At 49.7% G+C, this 26,719-nt stretch overlaps 1 protein-coding gene across 1 annotated transcript in view; it reads right to left on the reverse strand.

Annotated features, from left to right (window-relative positions):
* Positions 1 to 4,283: 4,283 nt before the first annotated feature.
* LOC149345561 (prolyl 4-hydroxylase subunit alpha-2-like) overlaps positions 4,284 to 26,719 on the reverse strand; it is a 28,845-nt gene continuing 6,409 nt past the window's right edge. Inside the window, exon 2 of the mRNA XM_089586116.1 lies at positions 4,284 to 4,778. Within this exon, the coding sequence (XP_089442242.1) occupies positions 4,284 to 4,778 (495 nt within the window). The remainder of the gene's footprint in view (positions 4,779 to 26,719) is intronic.

Genomic DNA, 26,719 nt, shown 5'->3' on the forward strand with positions numbered 1-26,719 from the left:
CTCCGGCGTTCCTGCGCTCCTCCGGCGTTCCTGCGCTCCTCCGGCGTTCCTGCGCACCTCCGGCGTTCCTGCGCACCTCCGGCGTTCCTGCGCACCTCCGGCGTTCCTGCGCACCTCCGGCGTTCCTGCGCTGCTCCGGCGTTCCTGCGCTCCTCCGGCGCTCCTGCGCACCTCCGGCGTTACTGCGCTCCTCCGGCGTTCCTGCGCACCTCCGGCGTTCCTGCGCACCTCCGGCGTTCCTGCGCTCCTCCGGCGTTCCTGCGCTGCTCCGGCGTTCCTGCGCTCCTCCGGCGTTCCTGTGCTCCTCCGGCGTTCCTGCGCTCCTCCGGCGTTCCTGCGCTCCTCCGGCGTTCCTGCGCACCTCCGGCGTTCCTGCGCACCTCCGGCGTTTCTGCGCACCTCCGGCGTTCTTGCGTTACTCCTGGCCGCCGATGAGATCGTGGCTGCAAGGGCTCCGTGTCGCCTTGCACCGTAGGCGGTTCATCCTCGTCGCCAATATGTGGTGTCTGGTTCAGACCAGACGCATGACACCGGACGACGCAAGCGCAGTATGCAGAAACACTCTCCTTTATTCGTCACAGTGAAGCCACTTATATAGGAAATCATATTGAATGACGACGACGATATGTACACTGAAAGAAACGAAACTGAAACAAGAAAGAATACAATACATTGCTAGGCTTCAAATTAAGCCAACAGCACCCACACATCACTCCGCCCCCCCCCCTTTATACCTCAGCAAAGTCAATGTGCCTACACGGCCTAGTTGGTAGCGTGCCTGGCTGGCGATCCAGGGGTCATGGGTTTCAAGGCAGAGAGAAATTTATTAATTTTCTGTACGTAAGGTCTATTATTTTATAACGTGAAGTAGCTTCAGACATGTGCTGACGTTTGATTCAGATTACAAATCCTCTTTTCAGTGACTTTCACAGCGGACATCCAAGCGTGAAGCTTGTTTTTTGACACAATGCCGGCTGGATAACACTGGGTTTTCTGCTGAATCGCAGCCTCTCTCCTTGACAGTGCTGTGTGCAGGCTTTCCGTACCTTTCTTTTCTTGTTGCACATGGCACCCAATATAATTTTTCAGGGGGCTTAAATTTTATGCACAGGCACTTGCAATGACTCCAATTTCATCAACATTTTGCTACCTGTTCTATCATTATATTGGTGATGAATAGCTTCTGTTCTGTTCTCCTCTTGGAAACTCTGAGTCAGACTTGCTTAACATTTTTCAAGCTGCCTTAATCATGCTCAAAAAAACAAGTGTTCTATTTTTTTCATGCAGTGGAGTGTAATACATACATACAGGGGAGAAATCTCCAACCTGTCACTTATGCTCGAGCACCAGAGTGGATTTTGAACGCACATATCAGGCTTGCCCAAACAAACCGAGACCTCCTTTCCAAGGGATGGAATCACAGGAGCGATGGGAGGCTGCTCTGCGCAGCTCACAGGCAGAGCTACAGCTTCGCATCATGGCCTGGGCCTTGAAGGCCACCGTAGCCAAACAGTGCCTGGTCACCTAGAGTGGCCTGAGGGCTGTCACCGACCTGTTCAACACTCCTTCACCCACCCTCACCTGATCCACTGAAGTGGGACTAATAAAGTTATTACCAACCAAGGGGTGTAATAGCCTTCCTGCCAACGCACTTCACCACGGTAATTTTGAACTGCTTCTTTGAACAAATAATCTCTGAGCTGTATGCGAGCTTTGTTCTCAGTACAGGTAGGCCCTTTGTTATTGGAATGTGCTAATCTACTGTTGCAGAGGAACTTCGATTAGTCCTCAGTGTCCTTTCAGACATTTGCCGACATTTCAGCACCTACATCTGGTATGGTGCCCTTCACTGAACTGTAGATGTCATATTTTGAGTGTATATAGAGGGTTGTCTCTTTTAGTGTACAGTAAAGGAAAGTACTTTGAGAGTGAACGCATTTAATTGAGCATTACTCTCCTGCAGTGCACAATAGTGGCATCACAGGGTCTTTATTGCATCAGTGTATGGTGTAAATGTTGCCTAACGGCATTGTGATCCACTGCTCAAAGAGAACCAACAATGGCCCTGATATGTATGTGGTCAGGAGTGTGCACAGGGCTTGCCAAAACCAATCCACATCATCCAGTGTTATCATGCTGCATTAATGGACCTTTTGCCAGAATACCACTGCTTGTCTGTGACACTGCCTCCCTCAAATACTATGGGCCTTAATAGCCTTGCATTTCTTGCCCCCTTTGTGTGTTATCTTGCTGCTGTGCATGCTTGTGCTTTTCTTGTTGTGTTGCTGTTCTTCCTTCTTAACTCACGGTTGTTTTTATTCTCCTTCAGCTCCTTGACCTTACCCTGAGACATGTTCAGGCTTGATATGACATGTGCACTAGATAATACACGTGTATGTGCATGCTATGATAATAACTTGCATGCCCATTAAAGAACCCCAGGTGGTCGAAATATCCGGAGCCCTTCACTACGGCGTCCCTCATAGCCTGAGTCGCTTTGGGACGTTAAACCCCAATAATCCAAACCAATAACTTGCATGAAGCAAATAAAGCAAGTGTCTTGCACACTGGATTAGCTGTTTGTAATGTGGTATCACCCTCCACCTTCACTATCCCCCTCTATATTCGTCCCATTCCCCAATGTTGAGTAGCATATGTGAAGATATCTTTTTCCAGCCGACTTACCTCTCTTTACATCACACGTTGCCCTCTTACAAGGAATGTTGCTGCATTGAAAGGAGCTGCATGGTGCTGCTGTAGATGCATTACTGTTATCCTGCAGCAAGGAATTATAGGGATGGGCATGACAAATTTTGTTTCACCTCTCACATTTTGGTGCGTACTCATTGTGTGCTCATTGTTAGACAGAATTAACGAGATTGAGGGCCTTTTCAAACATTGAAATTAAATAGCATTATTGAGAGCCTTTTTTATTTGAATGAAATAATGTACCTGCCACTCTACGCCATGCATTCGTGAAGTGCTTTTATATAAAGTCCATGAAGTCTGCTTGCAGGCAGACTTAGTTAATGTTCACAAAGCAAAAGATGAGTTCCATGTCCTATTCAGATTAAGTGAAACGCCAACACTGTGAAATACATGCTTCTGTTGACAGTGGACTTTTAGCTGCGTCTTTTTTTCTTTAAGGACTGGCGGGAAGCAATATCTCCCTATTTTGCTTTCGCATTTGACGCTTTTGATAATAAGACGTACGCGCTCGTAGCGTTGCACTTGACGCGATTCGCAGGCACTTGACGCGATGGCTTCGGGCAATAAGCGGTCGCTTCATGCAGTACAATTACCGCTGAACTTTTATTTCCGTGACGACCGGCCACAGGGTCTTTAGCGTCGCATTCAGCACCATCACTCAGCTAATGGTGCGGCGAGTACGCCGAGACCGCCGCCGCAACGCATTTCACCGTCCATCTCTACGGCGCTACTGTGCTAACACACCTTCGCGCCGCAACTCGGCGGTGTTTTTTGTACTTGGCGCCAAGTAGCAGACAACACAGTTTATTTTTTTGGTCATACTTTTTTCTTTATTCTTCAATGTCGTCATTCTATTCTGCTGTTACGCATTTTCGCACCGCCCCGATTCACACGTCACGGGTACGCCCCGCTCATGGCGGATTGGCGAATATCGAGAATCGGGCCCCTGCTCTGGCAGGCTGTTTTGATTGGTTGCGCCAGGTGCCGTCATTGGGAGAGCGAAATAGGAGTGGGAAGCCCCTCCAAATTCGAGTTGAGGGCAGCGTTTTGTTTGCTTGTATTTTGAAATTTCTTCATTGAATAACTCCCGTTCCTGTGCGTAGATTCCTGTAATTCTTTTTAAGTCAGAATCTGTGTGACAAACAATCGACCTGAAGTATAGCCGGTATCCCCCCAAGCCGTGCTTCGCAGCCCTTTGGAGGGGGCATCAATGCTTACGCATTCTCTCAATGTGGGTCGCCGCAGTGATGTCGAGCGTTTTCATTCTGCTAGGTTCAGATCCCTGTAAAATCCACAGTGCTGCAAAAAACACTGAGATGGAGTATAGCCTTGGTGTACCAAGCTATGGACATCTCGCGGCCGCGCATGCGCTGTCTGGATGACGCCAGATCCATCTAAAAACGTCAATGTTTCTACTCCAAAAATACTGCAATGCAGCCCTCAGCGTCTCGCGCCGAATTTCAGCACAACAGCTCAAGTGAGGAGAAGACAAAGGAAGCTTTATCGAATATCTAAGGTTAAAAATAATCTCCAAGCAGCTCTAAATTATTGTTTCGTCCCGCTCACGCCTGTCCTCAGCCGGGCGTGTTGTAGCGGACGACCACGTTGGTCCTCTCTCGGATCCACTTAGTCGTGATCCACTTGGAACCACACAGTACGGGACACCCCACGTGCTCCGTGCGCTGGTCTACCGTCCTCTTCTGGTGCCAGAAAGAGAAGTGTCTGGGGGCATCGTTGCCCTCGTACGGTTCCACGTCGTACCAGAAGAGGGCGTCACCGACACGCGGCTTCACCCCGATGCCCAGACGAGTGAAGGCTGTGGCGCCACCTGCCGCCACGTCCGTGAGGTACATGAGCATGGTGCCCAGCCGGTTTCCGTCGGCGATGTCCATCTTGGAAGCAACTTTGTCAAATTGGTGCGCGTCGTGGTGCGGCGTGTAGTGTCCCCCGAGGCCGTAGTTGGACACCTGGTAGGCCTCGGCCGACTCCAGGGACAGATGCGTCGCCGTGGCTATGCGACGACTCAGGCGCTGAAGCGGAGGATGTTCCCCGTCCCAAAGCCACGACACCTGCACATTTGGAAATAACATCAGATCTACAAAAAAGTCATCCGGACGCTTAAACACGGTTAAATGTCTGTGGCAGTTATTTCACTTGATACTCAGAGTTCTCACCATCAACAAATTTTTATTTGCGCTCAAATAATCATGCGCTGAGTGAGACCGGAGAGAACCTGTTCCAATCTCTTTGTTTCGCCCTCTCCCGGTGGACGATGAGGACGACCTGTTTTCTGCACGGCAATTCAACTCAACTGGGCCCTGTCAGGTTCACCTGAACGGCGCTACTACCAGCGCCTCTTTCTTTTTGCTGAAATAAAAACTGGTATGGCGCAAGAAACGGGTACACAGAAGGCATACAAAACACAGGACTGACGCCAACTTGCAACTGGGGTTTATTGCACCAAGCCTGCCTTTTATACCACAACCAAGCCATATCAACGAAAGCGTAAAACGTTGTACAAATAAAACGGCAATTCATGCGACCACTGGCAATAAAGTAACGCTGATCATTACAGAATATAATCTAAACAGAGCTTGGGAAGCCAACTTATTTTCTGGCCAGCAGAAACACATCAACCAAGGCAAAAAAGAAAAAAGAAACAAGGCACTGGGGCATGACACTTGCGCAACAACGAAAGAAGCTTCCCTAGTTGACCACTGCAAGAGCTGTTCTAATTGCCGTCCCGAATTCGAGAAAACTAGATTTTTAAAGAGTGGGAAAGATAAAACTGAGAGAGAAATTGTTGAGGCATATTTCATCGAAAAAGCTGGCAACAAATGCGTTAGCAGGCCTTCCATTATGCTTAGCAGCGCCGAGACGTCTTTTATAGAAGGTTTTTTGTAGTTCACAGATTTTCCTTGGTTTTGTGCTCTTATTTCGTCCTTTCTTTCGGTGTTTTACAATTTTTAGATTCTTAGACGCTAAGACGACTGTTCTTCAGGAATGATCTTCAGTTTTTATCACTTGACGCTAGGTGATGTATCTTCAGACTTCATCCCTCCTTATTGTTATTGTTGGTCATGTTTTTCCGGGTTATTGTTGGTCATGTTTTCTCCGGGTTATTGTTGGTCATCTTTTTTCACGTGGTTTTATCTCATAGTCGTTCGATTTTTTGCTCTTTTTCGCCTTCATCACGCGTTTCATAATTCGTTAGTGTGGACTTGTCATGCCCCAGTGCCTTGTTTCTGTTTTTCTTTTTTGCCTTGGTTGATGTGTTTCTGCTGGCCAGAAAATAAGTGGGCTTCCCAAGCTCTGTTTAGATTATATTCTGTAATTGTCGTGTTCGTCGACCTTTGCGACTCAAGGCCGCTCCAGCAGCCCTTGCCTCCTCCGCGCATACCCGCCGCCCGCTTCCAAGAAACAAGTGCGGGCCGGCCATTCCCCACAAAAGCAGGCAAGCATCTGTCTCCCCAGACGACGTCTGATCCCCACGGCCCCGTCGACTGGCGCATTCCCCATTTCCTTGCCGTGACCGTCTGCATTCCCACAGCGGCGAAAGTGCTTTCTTGTACACTCGCCCTCCCTCTCTCTCTATCTCTCCCTCTACGGTAATAAACCCCCAGTCTCCACCCAGCAACCGTGTTCAGAGGCTCCTCTCATGCGGGGCTCCCACGCCCCGCACCAACACGCCACATCAACACTGGCGACGAGGATGGGATGTAGAGCGTACGCAGTTCGAGGTGTCGCCGATGGCTACTGGAGGACTGCACGGTGTCATCGAGCCTTTTCGTGGATCGTGGATTCAGCGCCTCACATTCTACCTCGTGGCAAACGATGTCTCCGACGAGGCAAAGAAGCACGCGCTCCTCCTGACGCTATGCGGACCGACACCTTCGAGACTGCTCGCGTGCTGGTCACACCGAAGACTCCCGGAGAAGTCAGCTATGGATACCTATAGTCACACTTCTCCTGAAGCACGTCGATGGCAGACCATCCGAGCTGTACAGCCGGTACGCTTGACCATCCGAGCTGTACAGCCGTAACGTTTCCAGCGACGTCACCAACTGCCGTAAAGTCGATCAGCAGCTACGTCGCAGCCCTCAAAAGTTTGACAGCCGACTGCAACCCTGGAGTGCTGACGACAACGCCTGCAACATCGACGACGCCGACAGAAAGCAAATCGATCAGCAGCTACGTCGCAGCTCTCAGAAGTTTGACAGCCGACCCTTGTCTGTAACCATAACGCTCCATGGTACAGCACCTGTCTCAAGCGCTTGTCTAATAAAAAACAGCGTCTCTACAAATCTGCGAAAGGTTCTGTTAGCATAACACGGTGGACTAAATACAAACTGGCAGCCCATGAGTATTTAACCGCGCTTAAACAAGCAAAGAATAACTTTCTTCATAATACCCTGCCATCAATGCTTAAAACCGACATAAAAAAATTCTGGCGTGTGATTAACCCCAAAGCGGATGACATGATAACCTTGATTGACAGCTCTTCCAATGTTATTCCAGCTAACGAATGTGCGTCTGTACTTAACGAAGTTTTCCTGCGCAACTTTTCTTCAACTACCAATATTACGCCCCAATCTACGCACAACAATGTTTATCCAGCAATGTTTCCCATAACCATTGAAGCAGAAGGCATCGAATCAATAATTTCATCTCTAAAACCATCTTCCGCTCCTGGGCACGATTTAATCAACGCGAAATTTTTGAAAAACACGAGCTGTTATTCTTCCATTTTTCTAACAAATATATTCCAGCAGTCGCTCGAAAAAAGTTCTTTGCCGGCTGAATGGAAGGTAGGGAAGGTGATCCCACTCCATAAATCAGGTGACAAGCATTGTCCTTTTAACTACCGGCCTATCTCGCTCACTTGCATCCCATGTAAAATTCTAGAACATGTCCTTGCCTCAAATCTAGCTAGCTTTCTCGAATCTAATTCATTTTTCTCACCATCGCAACATGGCTTCCGCAAGACTTATTCATGTGAAACACAACTAGTATCATTCACGCATCAGCTAAACGTCATCCTTGACCGCTGTTCACTTGCCGACTGTATATTTTTAGATTTCTCGAAAGCATTTGATAAAGTATGCCATAACCTTCTAATGTTTAAGTTACATCAACTTAACATTGATCCCAAACTGCTTGCTTGGATCGAATGCTTTCTTTTTAACCGTTCGCAATTTGTTTCTGCTAATGACTCAACCTCGCAGCCAAGTAAAGTACAGTCCGGCGTACCTCAAGGGTCGGTACTTGGTCCCCTACTTTTTTTAATTTACATTAATGATCTACCCTCTTGTGTTTCCTCTAACATTCATTTATTCGCAGATGATTGCGTCATCTACAGGGAAATAATTTGCGACGATGACATATCTTCTCTTCAATCAGACCTTAACGCTATCTGTATTTGGTGCCAATCATGGTCAATGGAATTAAACATCAAAAAATGTAAATTTCTGCGTGTATCAAGAACATCCGGCCAGCTACCTTCCTATCACCTTAATAATGTCCCTCTAGATCCTGTTTCTTCTTACAAATATCTTGGTATCCATATTACTAGCAACCTCACTTGGTCCATTCACACTTCTTACGCAATTAATAATGCTAATCGCATGCTGGGATATCTAAAACGTAATTTCTCTAAGGCACCTTCTTCCCTAAAACTACTTCTATATAAGACACTGGTCCGCTCAAAGCTAGAGTATGCTGCAGCAGTGTGGGATCCCTTTCAACAAAACCTAATTCACTCATTAGAAATGGTCCAGAATAATTCTGCTCGTTTTATTGTATGTAATTATAACCGAACTGCCAGCATCTCTGCAATGAAATTAAATCTCAGCCTGCCATCTTTAGCATCTCGCCGTAAAGCCCTTAGACGCTCACTTTTTCACAAGATATTTTATCATCCTTCACTTTGCCACGAACTGATCTCCCCTCCCCAATACATTTCATCAAGGCTAGATCACAATAACAAAGTCGGAATTCCATTTTGCAAAACCAATGCCATGTTTCAGTCATTTCTTCCGCGCACAGCTGCTGAGTGGAATCACCTTCCTGCATCTACCGCTACCATTACTGACAACCAACGCTTCAAAACAGCATTAGAAAACTTTGTATAAGTAGGAGCATCATCTTTTTTTTTTAATTCTATATTCTTGTTGTTTTTTGTACGAGCGTTTTGTTTGTTTGTTTTTCACTGTATTGCTGCGCTGTATTTTGTGTATTATATACTATTAACCAGCACACCAAGAACCCAACAGCTAATAATGTATAACTAGGAGCAATCATTTTTGTATTACTATAATTAGTTTGCTGCACTGTACATTTTTTTTTCTTAAATTTTTGTAACCACTCCCCTCTATAATGCCTCTGGCCCTGAGGGTACACGAAATAAATAAATAAATAAATAAATAAACCCTGGAGTCCTGACGACAACGTCTGCAACATCGACGCAGCCGACAGAAAGCCACTCGATCAGCAGCTACGTCGCAGCCTCAGAAGTTTGACAGCCGACTGCAACTCTGGAGTGCTGACGACAACGTCTGCAACATCGACGCCACCAGAAGCGTGCTTTGGACCTGGCCCTGCCATCAAAAAGTGCGTCAAGGCAGCAGCGAGGACTCAAGGGAGTGACGAACTCCGCAGAAGTCCACAAGACTTCTCAACACAAAAACGGAACGGTTCGTAGGCACCTTGGTCACATTAAACCAGGTGCAGCAGCCTACCCGACGGATGATCCGCCGCCAGACCATCGGACGAACAGACCAGCAGCAAGCGAACAATACACTGTGCCGGCTCCGTACGTGATCACACTGCCAGCGGAGACTTCGCGTGTCCGCGATCTGTCTACAGCGCCCCCCTCCGAACATGGAGAACCGGCGGCCAGTCTGGACGACAGTGCGACAGCACCTGGCGGAGACCAACCCAACGGGTCCACGCAACAGCAAGCGCTACGACCCCAGCGTGAACGGCGCCCGCCCGACCGATACGGTGACCCCAACTAAGGAGGAAGGGATGTCGTGTTCGTCGACCTTTGCGACTCAAGGCCGCTCCAGCAGCCCTTGCCTCCTCCGCGCATACCCGCCGCCCGCTTCCAAGAAACAAGCGCGGGCCGGCCATTCCCCACAAAAGCAGGCAGGCGTCTGTCTCCCCCGACGACGTCTGATCCCCACGGCCCCGTCGACTGGCGCATTCCCCATTTCCTTGCCGTGACCGTCTGCATTCCCACAGCGGCGAAAGTGCTTTCTTGTACACTCGCCCTCCCTCTCTCTCTATCTCTCCCTCTACGGTAATAAACCCCCAGTCTCCACCCAGCAACCGTGTTAAGAGGCTCCTCTCATGCGGGGCTCCCACGCCCCGCACCAACACGCCACATCAACAGTAATGATCAGCGTTACTTTATTGCCAGTGGTCGCATGAATTGCCGTTTTATTTGTACAACGTTTTACGCTTTCGTTGATATGGCTTGGTTGTGGTATAAAAGGCAGGCTTGGTGAAATAAACCCCAGTTGCAAGTTGGCGTCAGTCCTGTGTTTTGTGTGTCTTCTGTGTCCCCGTTTCTTGCGCCATACCAGGTTTTATTTCATCATGAACCAACTCGCCCAAACTAGAGTTTTACTTGACCATATTTCTTTTTGCACTCCCTTCTCGACTGTTCCCTCACGGCTCGGTTGAAGGCATGAAAAATCAAAGCAGCGCGGACAAAACGACGACGACAAAGGCGAAAACTCGCGCTGACTTGGTTTGCTCTGCTCTAATTTTCTGTTATGAGCCAACAAGCCTCAACTGGCACTCTTCTTCGGTTGAAGATGTGGGGATGCACTCGCCCCTCCAAGGTTCGCTTTCCCGCAATGTACAACAGCTGTGCCCCCGCAACACACTCTTCTCAGTTTGGTTACGTTAACTAACAGGGGAGGGCGCTCGCGTCGCGGCGACACCAGCGCCACGGATGGCGTTTTGCTGCGCGCCCGCGGGGAACGACGGGCTCTCTTCTCCCTGGGACCGGGATAGCGAGCGGACGTTTAGCTCGCGGCTCCGCTCTTCGCCGCGGGCGCCTCGTGGTCGGAACTTGCTCTCGCCACCCCGTCTCGTCTGGCCTCGGAGCTACCCTTTGCCCTAGCGTGGGCGAACGTCCGCTCGTAACCGTGCTGGTGAGTCAGACATCCTCGATTCCTCAGTGTATTTTGTTGCTAGCTGGCGTTATTGTTGTTATAGCAATAAATGCCTTGTTTGTGTCAGCCAGTGTGTCGATCCTTTGTTCCCGCAGAGCAAGGCCCACCGTGGTCGGCGTGTGCTCGATAGCGTACGTGACCACGGGGTGGGGTCCGCGCGGTTTTGAACTGTGTCAGCCGCGCTTAAGCGGGGAGAACGTATTTATCTCCCCTATTTTAAACCCCACATCTGGCAGCCCAACGTGGGGCCTGCTCTTGGAACATTGGACGACTGTCTGTTCGGTTCGAGGAACGCTCTTTCTCCGGATTTGACAAGTGGTAGGCCTAGTGTGAATTTTGATCGCTAGGACCTGCGGCATGCTTTCTTGAGTGCGAGGTGTATTGCGCTGCAGCATGTTTGAACTTTTCGACATGCTCAGCATGTGTTTTTTTTGTCAAGTTTTTCTTGCCTGGAGTTTCTTCAGAAGAGCACGAGAACCACTTGGTCCGCATCGATGGAGCGCGAGGCCTAGCGCCCGCGGAGTTGCTGAGCCCGAAGCGAGTGAGTACGGAAGCCGCGTGGGTGGTCCGAGTTTTCTGTATATATTTTCTCGCTGTCTCTTTTTCGACTCTGGGAGTCGCGGCTCCGGGAGCCGGGTGGCCTGAGGCTACGGGTGCCGCTACGAGCTCGCTGGTATTGCAGCTCGGCACCGGGCGCTCCGACACCGTCCGATACGGTGGGCGCCAACCGCTTAGAAGCTGCTTCGTGCAGTGAGCGGTGTAGGACCACCCCACAAAGCTGATGCCTCCTCGGGGCTGCGCGCACGAAACCCGTTTCGGGTCTTTCTTTTGTTGGGGGTCGTCGACCTTCACAATGACAGAGAAGCCTAAGGCTTTTCAGAGCTGCCTTCACCATGTCAAAAGTGACACGACCACCGGACCGTGGTGTTGAGATGGGGCGCACTTTGCTGCCTCACCTGTTTTTTTTTAACCTCGCATGAACTGAGCATTCTCGTTCAACTCAAGAAAGGGCTTTGTTCACTTGAACTTTTCGTTGCACTGCCGCCCGACACGTTTTGCTTGCGAGTTGAGCATTGAGCCACGAGGCCCTTGTGTACGCCGTTTCCCCTCCCGTGACCTATGTTAAAGGCATGCGGAGTGTGTTTCGGAAATTTTGCAGATCCAGTGGAGCCACTCCGGCTTGCTGTCCTGTGCACATCGTCTCGCTGCCGCCTGCTGCGACGGAGCGGCCTGTATCCTGTTCGCCGCATCCATCCGGGGCAGCCGTGGCGAGACCAGACAGCAGCCACCTCCGGCTGCTGTTACCGTGGCGACTACTGCAGGATCCTGGCCTGTAGTTTCCAACCGGCCCTCCTCTTCGCGGGCCTGCGGACACGTAGTCCGCGGGCCATGCAAGACGTCCCAGCGGAGACCTTCACGCCGCCTTCGGAATACCGCGGAAGACTGCGTGCACGCTGTCGGCGTGACCTCCGCTGCAAGACCTGCCTCAAGTGCATGAAGACCAGGAGACTCCTCCATAGCATGTAACTTGCATGCGCGTGGGTCTATTTAAGGTTGGGCGGATGTGGGGCCGCACTCGCCCCTCCATGGTTCGCTTTCCCGCAGTGTACCCCAGCTGTGCCCCCGCAACACACTCTTCTCAGTTTGGTCACTTTAACTAACAAGGGAGGGCGCTCGCGTCGCGGCGACACCAGCGCCACGGATGGCGTTTTGCTGCGCGCTCGCGGGGAACAACGGGCTCTCTTCTCCCTGGGACCGGGATAGCGAGCGGACGTTTAGCTCACGGCTCCGCTCTTCGCCGCGGGCGCCTCGTGGTCGGAACTTGCTCTCACCACCCCGCCCCGTCTGGCCTCGGAGCTTCCCTTTGCCCTAGCGTGGGCGAACGTTCGTTCGTAACCGTGCTGGTGAGTCAGACATCCTCGATTCCTCAGTGTATTTTGTTGCTAGCTGGCGTTATTGTTGTTATAGCAATAAATGCCTTGATTTATGTCAGCCAGTGTGTCGTTCCTTTGTTCCCGCAGAGCAAGGCCCACCGTGGTCGGCGTGCGCTCGATAGCGTACGCGACCACGGGGTGGGGTCCGCGCGGTTTTGAACTGTGTCAGCCGCGCTTAAGCGGGGAGAACGTATTTATCTCCCCTATTTTAAACTACACAAAGGGTCTTCCGATAAATGAGGCAGTCTAGACTGTTTTAGTTGTGCGTCAGCAAAGGCTTCGCGTACGAAAGAAGCTTGCGGATACGGTAGTGCGCATGCGCAGGACGCAAGCGCTAGCCCTCCTTCTTGCGTGCACGGAAGCCAATGGACTATGCCTGCGGTGTTTGCGTTACTTGCGTGGTTAAAGTTGACAACATGGCGGCGCCCTGCTCTTCCGCTTTGAACCAAATACAGCGTAGCCGCTGCATTTTTCGACGCAATAGGTCGCTCTAAATAGTTCCATTCGCTTTGACTTTGCTCATTCTCCGCTCTCTGTAAAGATGTAGGGGAGTAGTTGAAGTGTCATGTGATCGCATTGTGCGCGATTGGTATGTAGTGTCACGTGATGTTGTGACGTGTCTGAATGGCAACGCCGAGAGGGGGAGCGTTGCTCTCTTGTTAAGAAGGCAGCGAGCAGATCGCTCGTGTGTGTCTTAAGCCTGTTTCACATGCAAGCGAATATGCTAGCGAATCCTGCCGCCGCGACGGAAAAACCTGTTTTGAGTCGTCGCTGCGACTAGCGGCGAGGTACCAACAAGTTGGAAATTTTCGCTGCGACGCGCCGCTCAATCGCTCAGTCGCTTGCATGTGAACCAGCCTTTAGTCTGTACGGCCCAGCATGCCGAATAAACATGTTGCTTAGTCGTAGTGAAGTTCGCGGTGCTGTATTTTGTTTGCCGCATCCGGTCGCGTTAGTGGAATGCCCATTACGTTATCTCTTGGGCCCTCCGCACAACCGCACAGAAGGGGGAGAGCTCAACCCAGCGGGATACGGGGGGGGGGGGGGGGGGGGGGGCGCCGGACAGCGGAGGATTACGGGCAAAGTAAAACTCCCCTCATGGACGGAGTCGTTAGGTCGCATCCTGTGTGCACGTGTTCACGGCGAGGCCGACCCGCGTCACAGTGCGTGGCTTTTGTACCATGTCTGCAGCGGCGTGCTTTTGAATAGAGATGTGAAGGCCTGAAAAAAACACTGCAATTTTGAAAAAAAAACGTTTTTTTTTTCGTTTTTTTCACACGGGGAAAAATGGAAAGAAACATCGAAAATTTCACAATGCAATTTCAAGGTTTTATGACAGCTTGCTTTTAGTTTAGATTTTTGTTTTTGCTTGGAAAACCATTATAGCGTGCATCGTTGAGCGATTGGAGAGCAGTCGTCATCGCCGGTGCCAGGTAGTGCTTTTAAAACGTTCGTGCTGCGAGTGCGCGGGTTGAAGGCCAGGTCAGATATAAAATCCAGGTTTGACTTAAAAACACACTAATACTTGAATTCACGGCTGAAGTAGAACAAAATGGCTGCAAGTTCTACAGCGCTACGCACATGGCATCAATAACATAGGCTGCTGTGCACGTAAGCGGTTTTAGCCAAATGCAAGCCTAGCTTCTTGATTTCCAACGTAGCAGAGTACAGGACATCCGCAGGAATTTGGTCCAGGACAGGGGCATTCAGCGAAGCACGTGGCCCCATCTACCTGGTGGCAAGGCCTTTGCACCAACCAGCCGCTAACTCGTCTGGCTTGCCGACTGCGGCAGATACCACCATCATCCGCCAGCTGCGAACGAAACTGGTCACGTTTCGGACACGTTTATACAAAGATTCGCAACAGGCTTTCAGGGGAACGGATTCGAAAGCTTGCGCAGTCGAACGTAGCTGTGGACACAGCTTCAATCCATGCTCCTGCGCGTAGTGCCGCATCCAGTGACACTGACTCTGAGTCCGATATGGAGTGACTTGTAGATCAGTTTTTATGTTCCCTTTCTCGGTGCAATAGAACAAGAAGTTCGTTCCACAAATCTGATATATCTCCATATTCGCCTGACGTGGAAATCATTATTTATCTTCTCGGTGCAATAGAACAACAAGTTCGTTTCACAATATGTCATCTATAACTGCATATTCGACTGAACTTCGGAGCATTATTATTGATCGTTGTGCTGTTGCAAATAAATCTGTTTTTGTCACGTTTTGCAAAATTTCCAATTTTTCATGAAAAAAACCCTGAAAAAAAATGGTTTTTTTCATGCCATTCAAAATTTCTTGCAATTTTACATCTCTACTTTTGAAGCGCGGTCAACAGGATATTGCCACGCTAGCTGCAGGCATGAGGAGCGACGATGCTTAACAGATGGGTTGAAGTGGCCTTCTTGGAACTTGGGTCAACCGGACGTTGGGAAAGTGAGTGCTCGAAGCTCGCAGCAGGAAAGCATAATTATCCGAAATCGTGATGGTGGAAAGTGTGCATATCTGTACGGTGTCGCGATGAGTTACCTTCTTTCCCCAATCATTCATTGGTTGTATTATCCTTTCCAAATTGCTGATTGCACATTCACACTATCAATCAGGTGATAGAGAAATGCGCAGAATATAACCAACCCCTATATATAGCCTTCATTGATTACGAGAAAGCATTTGACTCAGTGGAAACCTCAGCTGTCATGCAGGCATTGCGGAATCAGGGTGTAGAAGAGTATTATGTGAAAATATTGGAAGATATTTATAACGATTGCACAGCTACTATAGTTCTCCATAAAGTCAGCAATAAAATTCCAATACGGAAAGGTGTCAGGCAGGGAGACACGATCTCGCCAATGCTCTTCACTGCCTGCTTACAGGAGGTTTTCCGGGGACTGGAATGGGAACAGTTGGGGATAAGAGTTAATGGAGAATACCTGAGTAATTTGCGATTCGCTGATGACATTGCCTTGCTAAGCCACTCAGGACAAGAACTGCAAAGCATGATCAATCAGTTAGACAGGCAGAGCAGAACTGTGGGGCTAATAATTAACATGCAGAAAACCAAAGTAATGTTCAACAGCCTAGCAAGGGAACAGCAGTTTGCAAATGGTAGCGAGGTGCAGGAAGTAGTAAGAGAATATGTCTACTTAGGGCAGGTAGTGACCGCAGATCCGGATCATGAGAGGGAAATAACTAGAAGAATAAGAATGGGGTGGAGCGCATATGGCAGGTTCTCTCAGATCATGAATGGCAGCTTACCAATATCCCTGAAGAGAAAAGTATACAACAGCTGTATCCTACCGGTAATCACCTATGGGGCAGAAACGTGGAGGCTAACAAAGAGGGTTCAGCTTAAGTTAAGAACAACGCAGCGAGCTATGGAAAGGAAAATGATAGGTATAACGTTAAGAGATCGGAAGAGGGCGGAGTGGGTGAGGGAACAAACGCGGGTTAATGACATCTTAGTTGAAATCAAGAGGAAGAAATGGGCTTGGGGAGGGCATGTAATGCGAAGGCAAGATAACCGCTGGTCCTTAAGGGTAACGGAGTGGATTCCAAGAGAAAGCAAACGTAGCAGGGGACGGCAGAAAGTTATGTGGGCGGATGAGATTAAGAAGTTTGCGGGGATACAGTGGCGGCAACTGACAAAGGACAGGGTTAAATTGGAGAGACATGGGAGAGGCCGTTGCCCTGCAGTGGGTGTAGTCAGGCTGATGATGATGGTGATGATGATGTTTTCCTTTCACCAGTAAGTTATTGGGTGGATGGTTGTACAGTACCTGATTGGTTATTTTCCCCACCGAGGGCGGGGACATAGGGTTTAAAAGCAGCTGTTTCGGCAGGACCGAGGGCTGGTTTCGTCACATCGAGGTAAATATGTTCTCTCCTTGCTTGTATCTTCCTTTGTGCTTTGAATTGCTATAAAAGTTTAACCTTTCCAGAAGTGTCCTCTTGCAATGTGATTGAGAAATTCTAATCTGCAAGACGTCAGGCATCCTACAACAATCATCCTTTGTGTAATTTCCCTCTACGAGATCCAGAGAGGGAATCCAACTGGCGCAGTCGAGACAGGATTTGCTACGTCTTCCTGCTCGAGGTATCTGACGGAGGGGCGGAAGATCAAGTCGGTGGACAAGCTGCAGAGCGGTACGTCCTAAAGGAGGAACGTCAGCGTCACAGAGTGACGTTGGAAGCTTCGGATACTGCTGGTCAATGTCAACGGGACGTAGGAGGCTCAACTCAGCGATGAGCTGAAGGAGCCAGGCGACCGACGTGTCGTGGAGGTGCCAAGTCCGTGAGCTGCGGAAGCAACCAGGCGTCCACGTTGAGGTTGAAGACAAGAACCAGGCGACCAGCGAGTCAAACGAGGCAGAAGTCAGCAAGCTGCTGAATGAACCGATCTGTCGCATCGAGAAAGTTCAAGCTGCAAGGCGACATCATCAGGGAAGTCAGCGAGCTGATGTGAGAGCCGGGGCTCTCATCCGCATCGAGGAGCCCGCTGTCGTCACTCAGGGCGACGAGATCACCGCGGCAGAGGAGAGCAACTAGTGACAAGGTAGGAAACCTTTCTGCTTCCTCCGAATCCACCATGTCGGTGTAGTGCTTTCGTGCTATAAATGATAGCACGGAAAATGGAGATGGCTGCCGTACGGTACGATCGGGAGGGCATGATGCGACGTTTGGAGATTGAGAAGTTGAAACTCGCAATTGAGCGAGAAAAGACCAAGCTTGCTCAGATGCAGTTAAAAGTAGGACAGGGAACGAAAGCTGGTAGCGAGGTGTTATTTGCGGCACTTCAATGTTTTCACTGCATGAAATTTGGGCATCTAATGATGAACTGCCCGAACTCGTGGCGAGAACAAAATGTTCCGGTTGTGAGGAGAGATGCATGCAAACTAAATAGCTCCGATGAAACAAAACGGGAAGGTGTGGTCTTCCAGGTAGCGGACGCTGATCTAACGTGTGTTCCGATGTCTACAGCTGTGGAAGCGGCAAAGGTTAGTCAGCGGGCCCTAATGTTGTGTGCCGTGCCAGAAGAGATGTCGGAAGGCATAGGGACGTTAGTCACGCCTGTGAAGCACTGCCTGTCAGAGCAGACCCAAGAGGCACACGAGTGTATTGCTCGTGAACAAGAGTTATGCATTGTGCCAGAGCAGGTTGGCGCTAACTCCGAGGCCGCAGTAACGCTCCACGAAGAAGTAGAGCAAGCGCCAATAGCTGGAACATTCTTTGCAGGCGACGGTAAACTAACTCTTAAAGGTGAGGTGGTTAGCCAGCCGGTTCTCGCAATATGCGCAGTGACAGCAGATGCTGTAGCTGATGGTGGAGCGAAGCTGGTAACACCTGAGACGCACTCGCTGTTAGATCAGACAGAAAGAGAGCGGCTACATGAAGAATATGAGAGAGCTGATTTTGAAGAACATTTCAAAATTCCCCACGAACCTGCTCGAGACAAACCTGAGACGCCGGTAGAGCTTCAGGCAGATCCGGAAGCTGCAAAAGTTTTTCCAGCAGACTGTCAGCTAATTGAGATCGCTGCAATCGGTTTCGCGGCAGGTAGGGAACTGGGCGATTCGGATAATGCGTCTGTCCCTGTGGGTATCGGCGTGGAGGAGACACAGTATGTTTCATTGCCAGAAGTGCGGAAGCCAGCTGGTGAAGGCAGTTGTCAGAAAAGAAGGCGTGACGGCACGATTTTCTTTGAAGCGAACGTCGTTGGGCAGCTGTACGAAGAGCTAACGCTACCTGAATCTCAATGCAAAACTGCAAGTGAAGTAGCTGATGACAGGCGTAACCCTAGTGTGAATTCCAAAGGGGCGATCGCAAACGCGACGGCAGCAGTCTTCGTAGAGCGCATGGAGCAGGTGACCTCTGTCAATCTTGAGGAAAGTGACAATGTAGACCGAATAGCGGCGGCAGCTTTTGCAACCGGCGTTGTGCCTTATAATCCGGAATTTTGGACCAGTCTTCTGGACAAAGCCCAAAAGGAACAAGTTTTGTTTCGAGATGTAGGCGGCTAGAAGTAATTTCTGCCAGTTTTGGGCACCGATCTGACATGGTGAATTCTGGAAAGTGCAGATTGGTTTCCGGCCTTGTGTGTGCGGGTTGGAATATCCGCTGTGTGCGCCCATGTGTGCGTGCTGGTGTACTGACTGGACAGCCGGCGTATGTGTGCGTGTTGGACAGCCGGCGTACGTGTGCGTGCGTGCGTATGTACTTTTGTTGTTGGACATCGTGGTTCAACTTTAATGTCCCACTGACAACAAGTGTCCGCGTGACATTCTTGGTTGGGAGGAGTGAAGTTCGCGGTGCTGTATTTTGTTTGCCGCATCCGGTCGCGTTATTGGAATACCCATTACGTTATCTCCTGGGCCCTCCGCACAACCGCACAGAAGGGGGAGAGCTCAACCCAGCGGGATACGGGGGGGCGCCGGACAGCGGAGGATTACGGGAAAAGTAAAACTCCCCTCATGGACGGAGTCGTTAGGTCGCATCCTGTGTGCGCGTGTTTACGCGAGGCGGACCCGCGTCACAGTGCGTGGCTTTTGTACCATGTCGGCAGCGGCGTGCTTTTGAAGCGCGGTCAACAGGATATTGCCACGCTAGCTGCAGGCATGAGGAGCGACGATGCTTAACAGATGGGTTGAAGTGGCTTTCTTGGAACTTGGGTCAACCGGACGTTGGGAAAGTGAGTGCTCGAAGCTCGCAGCAGGAAAGCATAATTATCCGAAATCGTGATGGTGGCATTTTTCAAGCGCTAAGACAACGAGGACGATGAGGGAACAGACAAGCCCGATCCGCTACCCTTCGTGATGGTGGAAAGTGTGCATATCTGTACGGTGTCGCGATGAGTTACCTTCTTTCCCCAATCATTCATTGGTTGTATTATCCTTTCCAAATTGCTGATTGGTGATGTTTTCCTTTCACCGATAAGTTATTGGGTGGATGGTTGTACAGTACCTGATTGGTTATTTTCTCCACCGAGGGCGGGGACATAGGGTTTAAAACCAGCTGTTTCGGCAGGACCGAGGACTGGTTTCGTCACATCGAGTCATCAAGTGTAAATATGTTCTCTCCTTGCTTGTATCTTCCTTTGTGTTTTTAATTGCTATAAATGTTTAACCTCTCCAGAAGTGTCCTCTTGCAATGTCATTGAGCAATTCGAATCTGCAAGACGTCAGGCATCCTACAACAATCATCCTTTGTGTAATTTCCCTCTACGAGATCCAGAGAGGGAATCCAACTGTCGTTCTGCCTCCGCTTCGCTGCCGCGGCTACAGCAGCAGTCATCATTTTTTTCACTGCTGTTAAACCAAACTATGCATAACGTACACAGTTCTCGTAGCAACGAAACCAGGCAAAGTCTACTAAATTTCTGTGCCAGAAGAATTTATATTTTTTATGATTCGATTGATTTATTCTTTCAAAAAATCAGCCTTTTATGCATCCATTATCGGCATTGATAAAACGAAACAAAAGAAAGAAAAATTCCTTCGGCACACAATTTAGGAGCACTGGCTTGCTGTCACCAGAGGGCGCCAGAGTATGTTACGCTTCTCGGGCGCTACGCTCGCCACTCGCAACTAAAACTGTCGTTGCCGGGACGGGCGGCAGTGAACGTAAGCTGCAGAGCTTTTGCAGATGCACTGCTAAAGCAATCTAGTTGCTGCACCCTTGCCTTTCCTAACAAGCCAATTTTGATTTTCATTGCTCTTTTTTTCAGGCCAAAAATGGGCGCTTAAATTTTATGGCAGTGCCCATGAATCTAGTCTAAACTCACTACAGCAACCCGGGATATAACGAAATAACGCAAATAACGAAGTGATCATAATTCCTCTTGAAATTTTGATGGAAATCAATGAAAGTGGAATCTCGTTTTAACAAAGTGACAGTTTCTTGCAATGTATATAACAAACCACTTTTATTTGGCAGGAATGTCTTTAGTGACTACTTCACGCCGATAAAGTCGATCACTGATGGCCCGCGATACCAAAGAGGGAGGGAGGGAGGGAGGGAGGGAGGGAGGGATGGAGGGATGGATGGATGGATGGATGGATGGATGGATGGATGGATGGATGGATGGATGGATGGATGGATGGATGGATGGATGGATGGATGGATGGATGGATGGATGGATGGATGGATGGATGGATGGATGGATGGATGGATGGATGGATGGATGGATGGATGGATGGATGGATGGATGGATGGATGGATGGATGGATGGATGGATGGATGGATGGATGGATGGATGGATGGATGGATGGATGGATGGATGGATGGATGGATGGATGGATGGATGGATGGATGGATGGATGGATGGATGGATGGATGGATGGATGGATGGATGGATGGATGGATGGATGGATGGATGGATGGATGGATGGATGGATGGATGGATGGATGGATGGATGGATGGATGGATGGATGGATGGATGGATGGATGGATGGATGGATGGATGGATGGATGGATGGATGGATGGATGGATGGATGGATGGATGGATGGATGGATGGATGGATGGATGGATGGATGGATGGATGGATGGATGGATGGATGGATGGATGGATGGATGGATGGATGGATGGATGGATGGATGGATGGATGGATGGATGGATGGATGGATGGATGGATGGATGGATGGATGGATGGATGGATGGATGGATGGATGGATGGATGGATGGATGGATGGATGGATGGATGGATGGATGGATGGATGGATGGATGGATGGATGGATGGATGGATGGATGGATGGATGGATGGATGGATGGATGGATGGATGGATGGATGGATGGATGGATGGATGGATGGATGGATGGATGGATGGATGGATGGATGGATGGATGGATGGATGGATGGATGGATGGATGGATGGATGGATGGATGGATGGATGGATGGATGGATGGATGGATGGATGGATGGATGGATGGATGGATGGATGGATGGATGGATGGATGGATGGATGGATGGATGGATGGATGGATGGATGGATGGATGGATGGATGGATGGATGGATGGATGGATGGATGGATGGATGGATGGATGGATGGATGGATGGATGGATGGATGGATGGATGGATGGATGGATGGATGGATGGATGGATGGATGGATGGATGGATGGATGGATGGATGGATGGATGGATGGATGGATGGATGGATGGATGGATGGATGGATGGATGGATGGATGGATGGATGGATGGATGGATGGATGGATGGATGGATGGATGGATGGATGGATGGATGGATGGATGGATGGATGGATGGATGGATGGATGGATGGATGGATGGATGGATGGATGGATGGATGGATGGATGGATGGATGGATGGATGGATGGATGGATGGATGGATGGATGGATGGATGGATGGATGGATGGATGGATGGATGGATGGATGGATGGATGGATGGATGGATGGATGGATGGATGGATGGATGGATGGATGGATGGATGGATGGATGGATGGATGGATGGATGGATGGATGGATGGATGGATGGATGGATGGATGGATGGATGGATGGATGGATGGATGGATGGATGGATGGATGGATGGATGGATGGATGGATGGATGGATGGATGGATGGATGGATGGATGGATGGATGGATGGATGGATGGATGGATGGATGGATGGATGGATGGATGGATGGATGGATGGATGGATGGATGGATGGATGGATGGATGGATGGATGGATGGATGGATGGATGGATGGATGGATGGATGGATGGATGGATGGATGGATGGATGGATGGATGGATGGATGGATGGATGGATGGATGGATGGATGGATGGATGGATGGATGGATGGATGGATGGATGGATGGATGGATGGATGGATGGATGGATGGATGGATGGATGGATGGATGGATGGATGGATGGATGGATGGATGGATGGATGGATGGATGGATGGATGGATGGATGGATGGATGGATGGATGGATGGATGGATGGATGGATGGATGGATGGATGGATGGATGGATGGATGGATGGATGGATGGATGGATGGATGGATGGATGGATGGATGGATGGATGGATGGATGGATGGATGGATGGATGGATGGATGGATGGATGGATGGATGGATGGATGGATGGATGGATGGATGGATGGATGGATGGATGGATGGATGGATGGATGGATGGATGGATGGATGGATGGATGGATGGATGGATGGATGGATGGATGGATGGATGGATGGATGGATGGATGGATGGATGGATGGATGGATGGATGGATGGATGGATGGATGGATGGATGGATGGATGGATGGATGGATGGATGGATGGATGGATGGATGGATGGATGGATGGATGGATGGATGGATGGATGGATGGATGGATGGATGGATGGATGGATGGATGGATGGATGGATGGATGGATGGATGGATGGATGGATGGATGGATGGATGGATGGATGGATGGATGGATGGATGGATGGATGGATGGATGGATGGATGGATGGATGGATGGATGGATGGATGGATGGATGGATGGATGGATGGATGGATGGATGGATGGATGGATGGATGGATGGATGGATGGATGGATGGATGGATGGATGGATGGATGGATGGATGGATGGATGGATGGATGGATGGATGGATGGATGGATGGATGGATGGATGGATGGATGGATGGATGGATGGATGGATGGATGGATGGATGGATGGATGGATGGATGGATGGATGGATGGATGGATGGATGGATGGATGGATGGATGGATGGATGGATGGATGGATGGATGGATGGATGGATGGATGGATGGATGGATGGATGGATGGATGGATGGATGGATGGATGGATGGATGGATGGATGGATGGATGGATGGATGGATGGATGGATGGATGGATGGATGGATGGATGGATGGATGGATGGATGGATGGATGGATGGATGGATGGATGGATGGATGGATGGATGGATGGATGGATGGATGGATGGATGGATGGATGGATGGATGGATGGATGGATGGATGGATGGATGGATGGATGGATGGATGGATGGATGGATGGATGGATGGATGGATGGATGGATGGATGGATGGATGGATGGATGGATGGATGGATGGATGGATGGATGGATGGATGGATGGATGGATGGATGGATGGATGGATGGATGGATGGATGGATGGATGGATGGATGGATGGATGGATGGATGGATGGATGGATGGATGGATGGATGGATGGATGGATGGATGGATGGATGGATGGATGGATGGATGGATGGATGGATGGATGGATGGATGGATGGATGGATGGATGGATGGATGGATGGATGGATGGATGGATGGATGGATGGATGGATGGATGGATGGATGGATGGATGGATGGATGGATGGATGGATGGATGGATGGATGGATGGATGGATGGATGGATGGATGGATGGATGGATGGATGGATGGATGGATGGATGGATGGATGGATGGATGGATGGATGGATGGATGGATGGATGGATGGATGGATGGATGGATGGATGGATGGATGGATGGATGGATGGATGGATGGATGGATGGATGGATGGATGGATGGATGGATGGATGGATGGATGGATGGATGGATGGATGGATGGATGGATGGATGGATGGATGGATGGATGGATGGATGGATGGATGGATGGATGGATGGATGGATGGATGGATGGATGGATGGATGGATGGATGGATGGATGGATGGATGGATGGATGGATGGATGGATGGATGGATGGATGGATGGATGGATGGATGGATGGATGGATGGATGGATGGATGGATGGATGGATGGATGGATGGATGGATGGATGGATGGATGGATGGATGGATGGATGGATGGATGGATGGATGGATGGATGGATGGATGGATGGATGGATGGATGGATGGATGGATGGATGGATGGATGGATGGATGGATGGATGGATGGATGGATGGATGGATGGATGGATGGATGGATGGATGGATGGATGGATGGATGGATGGATGGATGGATGGATGGATGGATGGATGGATGGATGGATGGATGGATGGATGGATGGATGGATGGATGGATGGATGGATGGATGGATGGATGGATGGATGGATGGATGGATGGATGGATGGATGGATGGATGGATGGATGGATGGATGGATGGATGGATGGATGGATGGATGGATGGATGGATGGATGGATGGATGGATGGATGGATGGATGGATGGATGGATGGATGGATGGATGGATGGATGGATGGATGGATGGATGGATGGATGGATGGATGGATGGATGGATGGATGGATGGATGGATGGATGGATGGATGGATGGATGGATGGATGGATGGATGGATGGATGGATGGATGGATGGATGGATGGATGGATGGATGGATGGATGGATGGATGGATGGATGGATGGATGGATGGATGGATGGATGGATGGATGGATGGATGGATGGATGGATGGATGGATGGATGGATGGATGGATGGATGGATGGATGGATGGATGGATGGATGGATGGATGGATGGATGGATGGATGGATGGATGGATGGATGGATGGATGGATGGATGGATGGATGGATGGATGGATGGATGGATGGATGGATGGATGGATGGATGGATGGATGGATGGATGGATGGATGGATGGATGGATGGATGGATGGATGGATGGATGGATGGATGGATGGATGGATGGATGGATGGATGGATGGATGGATGGATGGATGGATGGATGGATGGATGGATGGATGGATGGATGGATGGATGGATGGATGGATGGATGGATGGATGGATGGATGGATGGATGGATGGATGGATGGATGGATGGATGGATGGATGGATGGATGGATGGATGGATGGATGGATGGATGGATGGATGGATGGATGGATGGATGGATGGATGGATGGATGGATGGATGGATGGATGGATGGATGGATGGATGGATGGATGGATGGATGGATGGATGGATGGATGGATGGATGGATGGATGGATGGATGGATGGATGGATGGATGGATGGATGGATGGATGGATGGATGGATGGATGGATGGATGGATGGATGGATGGATGGATGGATGGATGGATGGATGGATGGATGGATGGATGGATGGATGGATGGATGGATGGATGGATGGATGGATGGATGGATGGATGGATGGATGGATGGATGGATGGATGGATGGATGGATGGATGGATGGATGGATGGATGGATGGATGGATGGATGGATGGATGGATGGATGGATGGATGGATGGATGGATGGATGGATGGATGGATGGATGGATGGATGGATGGATGGATGGATGGATGGATGGATGGATGGATGGATGGATGGATGGATGGATGGATGGATGGATGGATGGATGGATGGATGGATGGATGGATGGATGGATGGATGGATGGATGGATGGATGGATGGATGGATGGATGGATGGATGGATGGATGGATGGATGGATGGATGGATGGATGGATGGATGGATGGATGGATGGATGGATGGATGGATGGATGGATGGATGGATGGATGGATGGATGGATGGATGGATGGATGGATGGATGGATGGATGGATGGATGGATGGATGGATGGATGGATGGATGGATGGATGGATGGATGGATGGATGGATGGATGGATGGATGGATGGATGGATGGATGGATGGATGGATGGATGGATGGATGGATGGATGGATGGATGGATGGATGGATGGATGGATGGATGGATGGATGGATGGATGGATGGATGGATGGATGGATGGATGGATGGATGGATGGATGGATGGATGGATGGATGGATGGATGGATGGATGGATGGATGGATGGATGGATGGATGGATGGATGGATGGATGGATGGATGGATGGATGGATGGATGGATGGATGGATGGATGGATGGATGGATGGATGGATGGATGGATGGATGGATGGATGGATGGATGGATGGA

The sequence above is a fragment of the Amblyomma mixtum genome, chromosome 4, assembly GCF_055824585.1.
Source record: "Amblyomma mixtum isolate Tamu chromosome 4, ASM5582458v1, whole genome shotgun sequence".
In the NCBI taxonomy this organism is placed as follows: Eukaryota; Metazoa; Arthropoda; class Arachnida; order Ixodida; family Ixodidae; genus Amblyomma; species Amblyomma mixtum.